The sequence below is a fragment of the Chroicocephalus ridibundus genome, chromosome 1 (genome assembly GCF_963924245.1).
Source record: "Chroicocephalus ridibundus chromosome 1, bChrRid1.1, whole genome shotgun sequence".
Lineage (NCBI taxonomy): Eukaryota > Metazoa > Chordata > Aves > Charadriiformes > Laridae > Chroicocephalus > Chroicocephalus ridibundus.
In genome coordinates this window covers 180139071-180154368 of record NC_086284.1, presented here as the reverse complement: position 1 = coordinate 180154368, position 15298 = coordinate 180139071, and the positions used below count along the sequence as shown (strand labels likewise).

The following is a 15298-nucleotide window of genomic DNA, read 5'->3' as shown; positions in this document are numbered from 1 at the left end:
AAACATACCACACTGTAAGTAAAGTTTTAGAAATAGTGTAAGTTTAATTTTTTTTATTAAAATATATCCTGGTTTTATTGCTGAGTATCACCACACATTAACTTGTGGGTGTGCACTGCTTGGTGAGCAAATATCGGCTGGAAATTCTGCATTACTTTAAAAAGTAAAGAAAATAAATTAAATGACTGATTTTTTTTTTTCTAGTCTGTATTGTTAAAATCAAGTAGGGATAGGGTTTTTTGACTGCTTTTAATGAACGTAGTCCCTTTTTAACAATTTATTATGAAGTGCAGGGAAACCAGTGAGACCCAAATTCAGCCAAGTACGTGCTTAGTTTTATTGTGTGTGAGCTGTGGAATTTAAGTCGGGTTGCTTATGTGTTTGAGGTACTTCTGTGTGCCGCTAAATGATGGCCTGGTCTAAGAACTTCAGGAATGATTAGGCTCATATTGTCACATTTTGTACTAGTATGCTGTGTAGTCTGCATATGCCTATCTCCTTCCTTACTTTTTCTCATGGCTTTTACGTGCGTTTTCCAAAGGGAAAGCCTCTAGGAATTCATTTGAACATTTTATATTTGTGCCATAGGGAGACATAGGCACATGTTTATGCGTTTTAACAAATACATTCTGTTATCCTAATCAAATAAGGAAGCATTCACACTCATCAAATTCACATGCATTAAGCTTCATTTTTCTTGTAGTATTTGGAAGTGCCGTTGGAGAATACAGAAAATAGCCAAGCTGGTGTATTACAGCGCTCAGTTTCTGAAAATGAATGAGGGATTTAGTGCTGGTGACTCATGATACAGTCTAATTAATTCCCTGAAAAGAATTTGTCAGCGAGTACTTCTGCAGTTCCCAGGGATGAGATATTTTGGATAGAGGCAGCTGAAGAATTCCAGAGAAAACTTTGCAATTATCTCTGCTCTACCAGCTCAATAGAAGGACTTTAGCAGAGGTCTCTCAGGAGTCTGCCACGGTACCGTGTTGTAACTGATGGCATGAACAGAACACTCCTGTCCCACGACCATCAGGGTAAAGCCACATACCATGAAAGATGGTTCAGATGACAAAGGCAAAATACATTTCAGCATGACCGTCCGAGTGGGAGCTGAGGAGTTGGACTTCTCCTCTTGGGGAAAAAGGAAAAAAGCAGGAGTGTATGGTGAATATGTTTGCTTAAGGAATCACGGTTTAAATGCAGCGCCTGGATTTGAAAGTGGTTGCTCAGTTTTCAGTTCTTACAGGGGGACTACGGGATGCCCATTGATTTGCTTAAGGTCACAGCAGTTGCTCAACAGACGTTGCAGCCAGACTTCTCCCATCTCTTGGTCCTCTTCTTTAATGTGCTGAGGGTAACAATTCAGTTAATTCAGTGCACTCCATGTAGTGTAACACAGCAGCTCAGTTGACCAAGTTTTTAAATAATTAATTTACACATATATACACTATTCTGTATGTACATTTGAGCAAATTCTGCAGATGTGACTTAGTCAAAACATATTTTTTTGTGTTAAATTTCTCTAGGATTTAACAGATTCCATTTTGGTTTTTTTTGATTTTATGTAAGAGTTCTTTTTTAAATGTCATATTTTTGCTATGTGTTTGATGTACATTGTTCTTTCACTTTAATTCATGCTGTGTTTTTCCCAATAAGCTAAATTTCATGGGGCATCCAGCTGTGGTTGCTTAGTACCAACAAAGAATGATTGTTTTGGAAAACGTGACTTGGATATTAGTTTTTGGCTAGTGTTCACATTACAAAATAATGTGCAAATGTGCATTCTTAGTGTGAGTACTTGGTAACATGTTTTTCTAATATTTGAAGTGAACTTAGAATCACAGAATTATCTAAGATTTTGAGAAATAAAGAATAATGAATTCAGAAACTTTGAACTGAAATGAAATTATACGCATTTACTTAAGAACCCATTTGATTGTGAATACCCTTAGGCTTCTATTTGACAGACTACTGTAAAAATATGTTAAACATTTTTGAGAAAAAAAAGCATCCCGTATGCTGCTTTTATTACATTTGCAGTTCTACAAAATCTTTCTCCAGCACATTTCATGAAGATACATTTCAGCCATTATTCAAAACATATTAGTCAAAATCTGAAAGTTTTTGTGTGATCTTAAGTGATTCTGCTAAGGTAGCTCATCCCTGACTTGAGTGTATGCAGCAGGTATGACTGTTTTACTGTGTGAGGGGCCACATCATGGCCAAAGCGTAAAAGGGGGGTGCAGATTTTTAAGAATATAGCAGAGAAGCGCAATGAATTCTTTGTATTTGACTTTCCTGCTGAAGAATGGGTTGATTCCCGTGAACAGTTTATTCTTTGTAACAGATAGGTTGCAGGATCTATCAATTTGAGGTAGGTATATGGGAAACACAGTAACTAGAAGAGCTGAATTATTTGTTAGGAAGTCTGCAGAGCTGCGTGGCATCCACCTGCACCTTCTGAAGGTAATCAGATGTGGAGCTGCAGAATTTCTGGCAATGAGACGTAGACCATCCTTAAAAATGGCCACTGTGCCAGGGAATTGCTGGCGTAATGTACAGAAAGGGCACCAGGGGAAGTTCTGTGGGCTATAGGATGATGAGTTTGATTTCCTTCTCTGTCGAGCTGGTGACTCTATAGGATATAAAGAATAAGATGACTGAGCACATGGATAAATATGTTGGTCTTCCCTGGACATAACTGTTGCAAAGGGAGATTCTGTCTCACTAACCAGCTGGAGTTCTTGAGTGGAGTCAGTAGACACTGGGTTTAAAAAAAATCTTTGACAAGGCACTTTGCCTGTACCTCAGGGTCAGTAGTTTAAGGAGGGAACTATTTAATGTGCGTGTGATGTGAGTGATTAATGAAAAAAAAAGAATACTAGTATATATCAGGTGTCTATTAGTAGCCATCAAGCTTCATATATTGATTCTCATCTTAAATCAGGAGCTCTTTATGAAAGAACGGTACTTTTGTGAATGCCTATATGTGGTCTGAGTCTTGTTTTAATCAATTGAGATGATTATAAGAAGTTATTATTGATAATAATAGTTCTACCAATACTATGAATCAAATCTAGTGTAATTTAGGTAGAAGATAGAACTAACTCACATTTAACGTAGCTAGAGAGAAAGCAACCCTAATCTTTAATTGCAGGGATACCAGCATAAACAACTGTAGGCCTCCTATCTGTGTCCCATTTTATTCAAAAAACAAGCGGTGCTATTACATGTTAATCAAGACTGACTTTGAACTGACTGCTGCACAATAGAAGAGTGTTAATCACCTGTATTCAATGTTGGTTTTTTGCTTTGGGTTTTTTTTTGTTAAATGAGAAGAGAAGAAGCAAAATGGATGGGTGGAGATGTCGTGGAAAATTGACAAATGATTTTTTTTTTTTAGAAATTCAGTTATGTAATTTTTGTTGGTAGTCCAGTGTTCCTCTCCTCAGCAGCTCACTCCCTGCTTACACCTTGAATACCACAGTGGTGTTTTTCATACCAGGATACTTCCTGATTTTAATTTTTGTGTCACAAAAGGGATCGTTCTGAACTAAAACAAAATAAACACCCTTCATTCCTAAACAAGGACGGCAAGGTGCACATTCAGTGAAGAAGAGATATATTGAGGTCTGTGTAATTATTGTTACTGATATTTGCTGTTACGTGAGATAAATGGATAGACGAGCCTGCAAGATGCTGTCTCAGACTTTGCAAACCCAGGGAGGTGTTTTTGCACTGTTTACGCTTGCACAAGTTTAAGGTTACTCTGTAAATTGCAGGATAAAATATCTTCAGAGGGATTCATGTCATCTCACTTGGGATGTTCACACTGTGGAGACTCCTGCAATTGGCTAATCCTCTAACCTCCCTGTATCATCGGTGAAGATACTTCATCTGACCTATTTTAGATGCGTGTCTTTGGATGAGATGAATCAGGACGAGCTGAAGTGCTTGGTTCTCTCTCCATTGCCTTTAAAGGGAGTCAAGGCAGCTGGCTCAGCTTTATACAACTGAGTAAGCATCAGATAGCTACAATGTAGGCATCTGCATTCGGTCAGATGAGTCTTAATCCTGCAGTTGAAACAAAAACCACAAAACACACAAAAGCAGAACCAAAAAGAAAAAATAAGTTGATATTCTAGGAAAAAAATGGCAAGTTTTGGTGGGAAAGGACGGAAGAGCGATGCTTTTTCTGGGTTAGCCTTTTATGGTCTCTTTTCCTTCCTCAACTCCAGCACATTTACAAAATGATATATTATTTCACCCTCACAAGAGACAGCTGTAGTTCATGGTTTCTGTTTTATGTTGGTGACATTTTTCTCTCATGAGCACTTTTTAGAATACCGATGTAATTTTTGGTCCTTAAAAGGATAACGCTGAATGAGCTTCCAGCTCAATTGTATCTCTTCACATGCAGCCCCTTGCCCTTGCCTCCTGGCTTCTGCATAATCCTATGTGCTGGTTTACTGATTTTGTATATTGTTCCCTTCACTGCAACTGCTTCACTAGGTCATTATTTCAAGTGCTTTTCTTTGCTATCTGCTCGGTACAGAACATCCACCTTCAGCTAGCAAGCACGCTGCCCTGTCTTCAGGGCCCTCTCTTGAATACAAACCTTTGCTGGTTTTCTAATACGAAAGTGTGACAATGTAGAATAAACTGAGAAATTGTTAAATTTTATTCAACTCTCTATATAGAAAAGGCTGGTGTCACACCAGTTTTGTATCTCCACAATTCAGAAGTCCTTGGGAACTGCTTACTAGTACAGAACTTTTGTAACAGAATGGGGAATCAGTCTCTGTACGGCCTTTTTGGACAACGCAGGTGAATTCTTCTCACCTCATTTTAGATGTCTGCCGTGTAGATATGTACATATAAACTAGTCACCCAAGGCTACTTTTGGAGTGAATTACATGAGATGGGTGCTTTTAGGGTAGAATTCTCCCGATCTGTGTGGAGGTCTACTTTAGGATGAGATAAAGTGCACCCAGAAGTGACTGGTACTGTCCGTTGGCTGGAAAGAAAGTCTAAAAAACTAAAGTAATTGGAGAAACATGCTATAACAGATACCTGCATTGAGTCAGATGTATCTCCTCCTGTGTGGCTGTATAACAGTACTGTGTTGTATGCAGTAATCATATTTTTGTGGGTTTATACATAAGACCGACTTTTTTTTCCTGTTAAACGAAATTCCATTTGGTACTTTCTTTTGTATAAGAAAGGATTACAGGATGCAAGTTGCAAGTGAAACAATTTATTTAAGAATTCAGGTATAATACAATTGGATCATTCAGTAAGTCAGAGAATTAAATTAACTTACAGTAATTGTGACCTAAAGTGATGCCATAGGATCATAAAATACAGGAGTGGGTCTTTAAAAATTAGTTTCATTTAATCTGAGATCAAGGTTGCAATCACGTTATTTTATGTTAGCATGGAGAGAATTAGACTGAATGCCTTAACTGTGACTGCATTTTGTGGATTTTGAAGACAAGTTCAGCTCACATATAAAGGAATTTTGCTCCTAATTTTAGTGAAGGATGGTCTTCATCATGATGTGAGTGTGCAAACAAGTTTCTTTAGGGAAAGAAAGAGCATAAAGTTACAGCACTTCAGCCAGTGTTGGCTAATTGACCATAAGCACTGCTTTTCCCAAGATTACTTTGCAGAAAAGGACCTCCAAACAGTAGACCTCCAAAACAGATCGGGAGAATTTTACCCTATGCAGTTAATTTCTATGCAGTAGCTGACATGTTTGTAGAATCATAGAATCATAGGATGGTTTGGGTTGGAAGGGACCTTAAAGATCATCTGGCACCAGCCCCCCTGCCATGGATAATTACACCATCCACTAGACCAGGTTACTTAGAGCCCCATCCAGTCTGGCCTTGAACACCTCCAGGGATGGGGCCTCCACAGCTGCTCTGGGCAACCTGTTCCAGTGCCTCACCACCCTCGCAGTAAAGAATTTCTTCCTAATATCTAATCTAAATCTACCCCCTTTTAGTTTAAAACCATTACCCTCGTCCTATCACTACACTCCCTGATAAAGAGTCCCTCTCCACCTTTCCTGTAGGTCCCCTTTAAGTACTGAAAGGCCACAGTAAGGTCTCCTTGGAGCCTTCTCTTCTCCAAGCTGAACAACCCCAACTCTCTCAGCCTGTCTTCATAGAAGAGGTGCTCCAGCCCTGTGATCATTTTCATGGCTCTCCTCTGGACTCAATCCAACAGGTCCATGTCGTACTTATGTTGGGGGCCCCAGAGCTGGACGCAGTACTCCAGGTAAGGTCTCATGAGAGCAGAGTAGAGGGGCAGAATCACCTCCCTGGACCTGCTGGCCATGCATCTTTTGATGCCTCCTGGGATACAGTTGTCTTTCTGGTCTGCGAGTGCACATTGCTGGCTTATGTTGAGCTTCTCATCAACCAACACCCCCAAGTCCTCCTTCTCAGGGCTGCTCTCAACGCATTCTCTGCCCAGCCTGTATTTGTGCTTGGGATTGCCCCGACCCACATGCAGGACCTTGCACTTGGCCTGGTTGAATTTTATGAAGCTTGCATGGGCCTACCTCCCAAGACTGTCCAGGTCCCTCTGGATGGCATCCCTTCACTTCAGCATGTCGACTTCTCCACAGAGTGTGATGTCATCGGCAAACTTGCTGAGGGTGCACTCGATCCCACTGTCCATGTCGCCAACAGAGATCTTAAACAGCACCGGTCCCAGTACTGACCCCTGAGGAATGCTACTTGTCACAGGTCGCCACTTGGACATTGAGCCGTTGACGACAACTCTTTGAGTGCGACCGTCCAGCCACTTCCTTAGGTACTGAGTGGTCCATCTGTCAAATCCATGTCTCTCCAATTTGGAGACAAGGATGTTGTGCGGACAGTGTCAAATACTTTGCACAAGTCCAGGCAGATGATGTCAGTTACTCTACTGACATGTTCTACCTTCCTTTCCTGTAGCAGTGCAGTCACAGTGCTGAGGCTGAGGAAGCTTCAGCTGTTTCATAGGTTGTATGAGGAGCATGCTGGGTGATCTTCAGCAAATGTTTTCCCTATGATGTGCCTCGGTTTCCCTTTAATTTGCATGATATTGATATCAGTGTCTTACAAAGCACTTAACGATATCTGCTAATGTGCAGAGCTTCACTAGAGCCAAGTAGTGCCATTAATAATTGACTGAATATCTAGTGTATTTGTCTGAGTAGACTTTTATTAAGATGGGGTACAATGGCATTAAGGTGAGTCGGATTTTACACAAGGTGAGTCAGATAGAATTGCTTTCCACTAGACCTGTTAAACCAATGTGTTTTACCTCTTGACAAGGTACTGAGTCATCCACTGCCTGGAGGAGAGCACTTAAATTATCAATAAATAGCCATTTTGCCCTGTAGGAGAGCCAGGTTCACTTCTTAAGGCTCTGTATGTCATCCCTTGGTTGGACAAATGTTGGCAGAGCAGAAGTGGCCCTGAGAGTGAAGTGGGGAGCAGATTGGTTGCATGTCAGGCTGTTCAGGGAACGATGCTGACAGGTTCCAAAGGGCTTCCTCTGCAGCAGGGAAGATTTGATGTGATTTATGATTTTTCTGTAGGTTTAGGTCTAGTTCAGAGAAGCTTTCAGAAGGTATGGAAGCATAGGGCCTCTGGACTCTGTCTAGTTCACTGCTTGCTAGGTGGATAGGCAGTGAAAATGCTAGCACGTTGGGCCATTCAGATGACCCCAAGGCTATGTATTCTATGACTCCTGTAACTGAACTTACTGTACATACCTTCTTTACCTCCCGGGACCCTCTAGTTTGGGTCATCTTCCAAGCTCCTCTTTTTAGTAAGCCCCTCTTCCTTATGCTAGTTACTTTGTCTACCCTCTGCCTGCAGACATATTTCTCTTCATATCCAGTGAGAGGGCCAGCGTTTGCTGCTTTTTCCTTTCCCTCCCAGAGCTGGGAATGTATTCATTGCTTCTGCTCTTCGTACAAACGTATTACTGTTCTCTGTTCTGCCTGCTCTCAAAGTGCAACAAAGGTGAAGTAAGTGGTTTCCTCCCTTTTCTTCCTCCCATTTATTTTGCCTCCACACCAAGGGCTTCATTTGCTCCTGTGTCTCCTCCTGTCTCCTCAAGACAGTTTTTTTCCTCGAGGTTCTCTTGTTTTCTGTTTTCCCCTTTTTCTTTAGAATCCCTTCCCTTCCTTTCCCTCCCCTTCCCTCCTCACTTCTCTTCCCTTAAAAAGTCAAGAAGGCATTTGCTTCCCCTGTGTGGGGAAGATGGCAGAACCAGGACAAGCATATAGTTCTGGAAGCTGTAGGGTAGGACGTCTGGGTTTCCTGAAGGTAATTTATTGATAGAAAGTACTTCTAAAGTAGCTGTGAAAAGGGATGGATCCTGAGAGAGTAGTTCTGTCTTTGTGCCTTGGATCTCCTGCTTAGTCTTTGCTTGCGTTTTTGTTTTGTTTGCCGTCTAAAACCATAATTCCATCCAATGTGTGGCTAAGTGTTACCTGTCAGAGGAATTCTATAATTTTTTTATGTGTGTCTGATGGTTCTTGGTCTCTGGATAGAAAAAGACTCTATGGGGCAAGATCATATGAAGGTATTTGCTTGCTTACTTCTCACAGAAATCAGTAGAGTTAAGGTGCCTATATAAATATATGTCCATTGCTACTATGTGAAATTTAAACTGTGAGAAAGAAACAAGGGGACCCTGGAATACTAACAAGTGAGTAGGAGAAGAGATGTGTGATGAGTGGAAAAATGTCCTTGTTGTTAAGGGTTTAGGCTGATCTCTTTTATATTTTATATATTTTTGGTTCCACTACAGATGTTTTGGGTTGCCCCGCCCAATTTACTTACAGGATAAATAGGATTTATCTGTTTATTACATTTTTTTATCTGCTGTTCATCTGCTGTTTATCTGCTTAAACATCTCTGAGAACTTTACTTATTCTGTTCCTCTAGTAAAATAAGGGTAATAATGCTTCCTGACCTATGGTCTTGTCTGTTCAGGCAATAATCTGTTTTGATAGGAATTATTTTCTATGCTGTTGTGTGTTCCAGACATGATTGGTCTCCCGATAAGATTATGTACCACCATAAAAATAGTGTTAATAGTGTTAATAATGCAAACACCATCTTTTGGTTTATCCACTGTTAAAGTTTATAAGCAACTACAAACATCTCCTCAATTAATGACCTTTTTTTTCTTTTTTTTTCCAGTTGTTTTGCTAGCTATATATTATTTGTTGTTGCTGCCTATGTGAAGAACTTGTGGTGTTTTCTTACAGTTTACTAATAATTTACAAATCTTTTTGATTTACGCAATTATTTCAACTGTTGGTTATTACAGTTAATCCCTTCTGTACTTCAAAAATAGTCACTATACAAAAAAATCAGTAGAACACGTAAAATGGTCTAAAAATTGGACAACCGTTAAATTCAAAAACTATTCTGAACTTTAATCTAGCAGGAAAAGACATAAAATCATGTTTTGAAAGCTGAAGCTAGAGAAGTACAAATTAGTAAAAAGGTGCATATTTTCACTGTGAGAGTAAATATTAGTTGTGACAAGTTACATAGTACTGTGAAACATTTTCCTTTTCTTGAATCTTCCTAAAATAGATGCTATTGTGTAAAGAGAAGCAATAGGGTTTTTGCCTAAATTACTGTTTGACCTCTATTCATGCAGGAATTCAGATTACATTGTTGTAATAATCCTTTTGGCTTTAGAACCTGTGAGTTTTTGAATCTGTGAAATGTTTCTTTTTTTTTTTTTATTTTCTAATTGAGCATTGGCCTTATTCCTGAACCTACATCTGTCGCTGAGGTTGTTGAGTTCTACCATCATGTTTTCTTGTGGCCTTTGATTCCCTGACTTTAGATCAAAAGTGTCCTCCCTCTGGTACAGTGATCAGCACTAAGTATAACATTTAAACAATGCTATTGGAAGGCTGGTTGTCTTGAAATTGGATTGCAAAGTGGGATATTATAGGTAAATCATCAAATCAGATCTGCAAAGATATTTCTGCTTGAAATAGAACACTTGAGCAAGGGGAAAATACACAGCAATTGTGGTTCTGAGAGGGAGAGAGAAGACACAAAAGGGATGCCTTAAAGAAAGCTACTCGGCAAGTATATATCTGTTTCTTGGTGTAAGTACTGAGAATTAGAATCACCTGTGAAACAAAATAAATTTTTTAAATCTCTCTGCTTTGCCTGAAGGGGCAAAGGGATAAGAACTGGTATAAGTAGAGAAAGAGTGTTATACAAGCACTTACCTCTTTGCATGACAGTGTGGGAAATAAGCTGACTATAAGTCAAATATGTATATCCACATCTTATAAAATTCTTACGAAAATGATCCACTTCCAGATGATCAGATCGTCAAGGCTTTTACAAAGGAAAGCAGGATTGCTAAATCCTGATTTACAATAGTATAACGAAGGTAAAAATATTATGAATAATCACTGTGGTAGAATTAAGCATGGACATTATTTTTTACCCTCATTTAAAACTGTGCGGTACTGCTGAGTGCGCAGAAGGGCTGGGGGCAACCAGCTGTGGAGCTGACACATCCCTGCTCCGGCGGTGAAGAGAGAATGTTTTATGACCTGCACCCTATTCAGTATACAGGGCAGGATATTAACAATATCAGTCTACTTCCTCACTTTTCCTTGTAAGCATTTGCGTTTATCGTCTCTCTTTTTTTCATTCCAGCACAAGTAAAGATTATATTAATCACAGGTTTCTAAGATGGTAATGTAAGATGGAAATGCCTGCTTCAGATTCTTGTTATTGTATAATATTGATGTGCAAAATGGTAACTTCTTTTTTTTCTCTATTATTTCCCACAGGGTGCAGCTCTAATTCGAATGTTGGCCAACTTTATGGGTCACTCTGTTTTTCAAATGGGCTTACAAGTAAGTAGAGGCGTTTCTGTCTTTGTGTAGGTGTGCATTTCTGGCAGTTTCTCTTGCTCTCTCTTTTGTTTTTAGACTATATTTGCATCTACTTGTGGAAATGTTTCTTTACTTCAGTACCATCTGAGGCACCAACATGTCCCTGAAACTGAATGTGATGGAAGATGCTGAGTAGTGTAACGCAGAAGGCGGTGCCCCCAGTTCCACCTGCATTTCTTGGTGTCTGAAGCGATTGCACTTTAACTGGCCCACAGTTTTGTGTCCATTTGGTGTAGATTGCCATGTAAAAGCCACTTTATCTATGTGGCAACCGTGTGAAAGCATAGCTGAGGAAAGAGCTACTTCTCTTCAAATACACTTGGGTGCTGGGTATAACTAATAATAACACATGATGTCAAGCCATCTGGGAAATACACAGCCATAAAACTAGTAATGCTTTTCAGATAAATGTTTTGCCTTCCCTTCCCCCATAGCAAAATCCTTGAGCTTTATTTTTACCTTTGATAAGCATAGAGTGCTCTCTGCCTTAACAATGTTTTGAAAACTCACTCTGCCTTTTAAAAGAAATTTAAAGAGGTAACATTTCTGTGCGAAGAGAAAGAAATTCAACATGCTGATTACCAAGGATGAACTCTTTTCAGCAATAATTCAGCGCAAATGAGTGTTTCGTAAACTATTTAAAAACAAACAAGCAAAAGCATAAAAAACAATGTGACTCCCTCTATTCCATTGAAATCTGCTTGAGTAAATCATGTTACAGGCAGCTGTGATTGATGAATTATGTATGATGCAGCCTGCTACTTAGAAGTGTCCTTTAAAGTAAATTGATGTTCACCTGAAATACAATTATGCTAAGATGGAAAGAGCAATCAATCTTATCTGTTCTTAGTAAGCTTTTCATTTTGAAATTTAAATAAACTACGTCTGGGATCAGGTCATTTTTTAACAGGATAATTCTACCTCTAACCAAAATGAATTGGAAGATAAAATATAAAACAAAAGTTAAATAAAGGCATTGGTTATATCGGAGAGGTGCATTCCATGCAACAGGCAACGAAAGGAAACCTGCTGGGGAAATACAGCTTTTTGGAGAGTTTATAGGACATTCAAGATATGCAGGATAACTTTTTCACAGGACCCAGCTGGCTCATTTTTTGCAACACCAGGTCAGATCAGTTAGTTAATCTTCTTATCCAGATAAGAAATCTTGAAATCAAGAGTTTCCTTCATAAAATCTTGTTTATGTCAAGGGTAAAATCCTTATCTCGTTTAAGCCAGTAAGACTTCTGTTCTTAGTCTAGCGAACTCCGTATTCCAGCCAGCCAGTTTTGCCTGCACAGATCCATTCATATAGAAATTCAGTAGCACCTTTTTTGGGAAAAAAAGTATTTCACTTAGGGTTTCAAAAAGGGAAAGTTTTAATACATATATCTTAAACCTCCTTTTTCTATTTTCTTCTACATTTGTCTGAGAAATAACAGTGTGAAAAATGACCTGAAATAAATGTAGGAAAAAAGTTCAGATCAAAGAATAGGACTATGCAGGGATTAAATAATCATAATTACCATAAAGTTGTAATGGAGTTTTGTTTTTTGATTTGAGTGGTTTCCTATTATTTCTGCTTTTCACCAGTTCTGCCCTAAATAGAAACTCTTCTGTTTGCTAATGAAAGTCTATGAAAAATCTAACTGTGAAAATCTGACTAGTGAAAGTCTTGGCATCATTTCAGTAGGAAGATAATATTCTATTCTTTTATAAAATCTATTTGAAATCCAGGTAGAGATTTTTCCATGTGTATGTCTCCAAGTTGAACTAAATAAAACATGAAGTTGATAAGCTTGTTCATAAGCTACGAGGTATACAATTGGAAATGTCTGTCAATCATTTAATTCTTTGTGTTTTGTAGAACTAACAAAATAGTGTTCCTGCACTGTAGAGCTGGGAGGCTAGCCTTGCTAATGATAAGGGGAACTGGAGGACTAATTTACCCTTTCTATCATGCATTTTTTAGGCTTTTTGGCTCTTTAGCCACGGTACCATTACTTGGGATTTAGCATTGTATTCCCTTGAATCCAGGTTTATCGTCGAATTCTAACATTCAGCTAAATGGCCTTTCTCAAGGATAGCTGCAAAATCAATTTTTTATTACTACTATTTATAAATCTCTTCAAATAAGGAATACTCTGAAAGTGCACTTGGTGGTTCATTCTTCCTGGCTCATTCTAATGGCTTGCTGAATAACTGAGTTCTGAAGGACTTTCACTTCACCGTATTTGCTGTATCCTTCATTAGCCTCCAGTACCTGGAGCACATCAGTGTTAATAACATTAATGTTTTTTCAGTTGTTTTTAGTGTATTAGGTATGTTCTTAGTGTTTCACAGATGATAAAAAAGAATATTCCTGTAGTCTTATTACACTAGCATAAACCATAACGAGTAACCTTTTTTTTGTGTTTGCGTTGAGTGTTTGTGGTTTCATCGAAATCAAGGTATGATTCATCATCTAATTAAGAGTTACTGAATTAAAGCTTTTATATAAGAGAATCTACAACAAATACGCTAAACTTTGGATTAAGGAGAGGAAAAGATAAGATTTAGAGCAAGAAGTAAATGGGATAGCTACCTTTTTCGTTCCTTACCACTTTTTTCTTAATCTAATTACATGCTGTCACCCGGCAGGTGGACTTTTTGGAGGGCAGATCAAGATAGCCCAGGGCAGAAAAATCCCTTATATGTCAAGGAAAACAATCAATTGTGTTAAAAAGGAGAAGAAAAAAGTTGATGAAAGAGAGTGGGGCTTCTTGTTTGGATATTCTTTAACAATAAATATGAACTGAAGCAAGTGTAGGAAGGTGCACATGATCTCTAACAGTTCAGCAAACCGTTCTGTTGAGGAGTCTGCAACGAGGTAAAATGGTGGAGATTCTCAGTTTTGCAGCCTAGATGGCTTTGGAGAGATTCATATCTGTCAAGAATAACTGGCTGGTTCCTATTACAGTAAATATACTGTGAAAGTCCATTGGATTATAGTGTGGAAGTTCCACAATAAAACTGCAGCCAAGAGACTACCTAGTGAAGGTATGATTTTCTGGAAGCCCTTCAATGACATATGATGTCTTGAACCGTGTGACATTTTCAAAGAGGAGATTTGGTAACAAAGACAGAACTTTCTCCCTGTTCTTACATAGCAATCCATAGAAAAAACCAAAAGAGAACATATTTATATTGGCTGTAATGAATAACTGAATAATGACAGTAATAGCCACAGCTGGTAACGCTTTCATACAAGAAAGTCACAGCTATTATTTTTGTAGAAAATGTCTAATAAACCCTTACTTCTCACAGTAGGTGATTTCTTTCTTTTTAAAAGTCCTGATATCTTTCATGATGTGCAAAGCTTCTTATGCTCTAGGGAAATTCAAGAGGTGCACGTCACTGAGTGCCGGTACTCTTACAAAGTGGTGTTGCTTTTCAGTCAAAAAGCCATTAATCAGCTAGGGCAGTGATTAGAGTATGAAGAGGCTTGGTCAGCACCGCTTGCTCTGATTATGTTTCTGAACTGCATACATTGGTAGAGGAAGAAGCCTTAAGTTGGCTTTATCATTCAGTCATCACTCAGGGCAGTAATATGCAATATAATAGTAGATTTGTGTGAGATTTTCGTCTGCAGGCTGTTGTTCCTAATCTGTGTGCTTGAAATAGATGGTTGCTTACATGACCGGTGTCACTGTATTACATTTCCTGGAAGGTTTTACTGCTTTATGGGAAGGCATATTTTTTTTTCATATTAAAAATAGAGAGAAAGCCCAGTGATTTGAAGGTCTGGTACTTAGATGTGCATAAGGAGGCACCTCCAGCTCTGTAATGAGACATTTCTGCACTGGTTTATTTAGATTTTTCTTACATTTGGTTTGATTATTTTGGAGCCTCATCTCTATTACTGTACGTTTGTCAACACTGCATTTCATTTGCCACATGGCAGCTCATTGATCACATAGATCTGTATCCGTTTGAACTTCACTTGCTGCTATGTATGTGTTCATCACTCACTCTGATTTAGTGCATCATCAGCAGTTTGAATTAGTTACTGTAGGAATCTCTGCTTCTGTGATAAATTAACTGCTTTTGTACTTTAGGCTTCACATTGTAAATTTGGAAGAAGAATTTCCATACAGTGCTTTGGATATACGCTGTCTTTTTTTGGTGCTGTTGAGTGGCCACTGTATTGAAACAAATTGGTCAACCTTGCAGAGGAGCTATCTGGGGAAATGTGACGTGCAGGCTGTTAAATGCAGCAAGATTCAGATTTCAATCGCTTTTTACTATCATAAAGCTGGCTAGTTAGACTTTCTTTCATCCACATTGCTTAGTATTTCCTGC

At 38.7% G+C, this 15298-nt stretch overlaps 1 protein-coding gene across 1 annotated transcript in view; it reads left to right on the top strand.

The window, feature by feature from the left end:
• The window catches only part of TRHDE (thyrotropin releasing hormone degrading enzyme), a 226017-nt gene that overhangs the window by 116256 nt on the left and 94463 nt on the right, over nt 1-15298 (top strand). Inside the window, exon 7 of the mRNA XM_063322932.1 lies at nt 10853-10918. Coding sequence (XP_063179002.1) covers nt 10853-10918 — 66 coding nt within the window. The remainder of the gene's footprint in view (nt 1-10852; nt 10919-15298) is intronic.